General features: G+C 67.9%; 1 protein-coding gene across 1 annotated transcript in view; it reads right to left on the bottom strand.

The window, feature by feature from the left end:
- LOC104619870 (furin-like) overlaps positions 1-197 on the bottom strand; it is a gene marked incomplete at both ends in the record, with an annotated part of 1,783 nt that extends 1,586 nt beyond the window's left edge. Inside the window, one exon of the mRNA XM_010285908.1 lies at positions 22-197. Coding sequence (XP_010284210.1) covers positions 22-197 — 176 coding nt within the window. The remainder of the gene's footprint in view (positions 1-21) is intronic.
- Between the last annotated feature and the right edge of the window lie 146 nt (positions 198-343).

Genomic DNA, 343 nt, shown 5'->3' with positions numbered 1-343 from the left:
CTCAGCCCCGCACCTCCGTGGCAGCCAGCAGGGTGGAGCGGGTGCCCATGGGACTGACGAGGTGGATGGCCAAGTCCCCCCGCCTGTTGTAGGATAGCGTCAGCCTGGCCTGCGCGTGCTCCAGCCGGCTGATGTAGTTGGCTTTCCCCAGGCAGGCGTCCACCTTCCGCCGTACCTCCAGGCGCTTCCCAATGTCCCTGCCAAGGACAGGCAAAAGTAAGCCCAGTCCCAGCCCGGGGGCATGTGACAGGGCACCCCAGCCCCCGCTCCCTGCTGCAGGCCTTTGCGGCTGCCCTGGGAGCAGTTGGAGCCCGAGGCAATCCTGCAGCAGCTGGTGCCTCCC

The sequence above is a fragment of the Phaethon lepturus genome, unplaced genomic scaffold, assembly GCF_000687285.1.
Source record: "Phaethon lepturus isolate BGI_N335 unplaced genomic scaffold, ASM68728v1 scaffold49630, whole genome shotgun sequence".
In the NCBI taxonomy this organism is placed as follows: domain Eukaryota; kingdom Metazoa; phylum Chordata; class Aves; order Phaethontiformes; family Phaethontidae; genus Phaethon; species Phaethon lepturus.
Note: the sequence above shows the minus strand (reverse complement) of the source record. Positions and strands in the feature narration are given on the sequence as shown.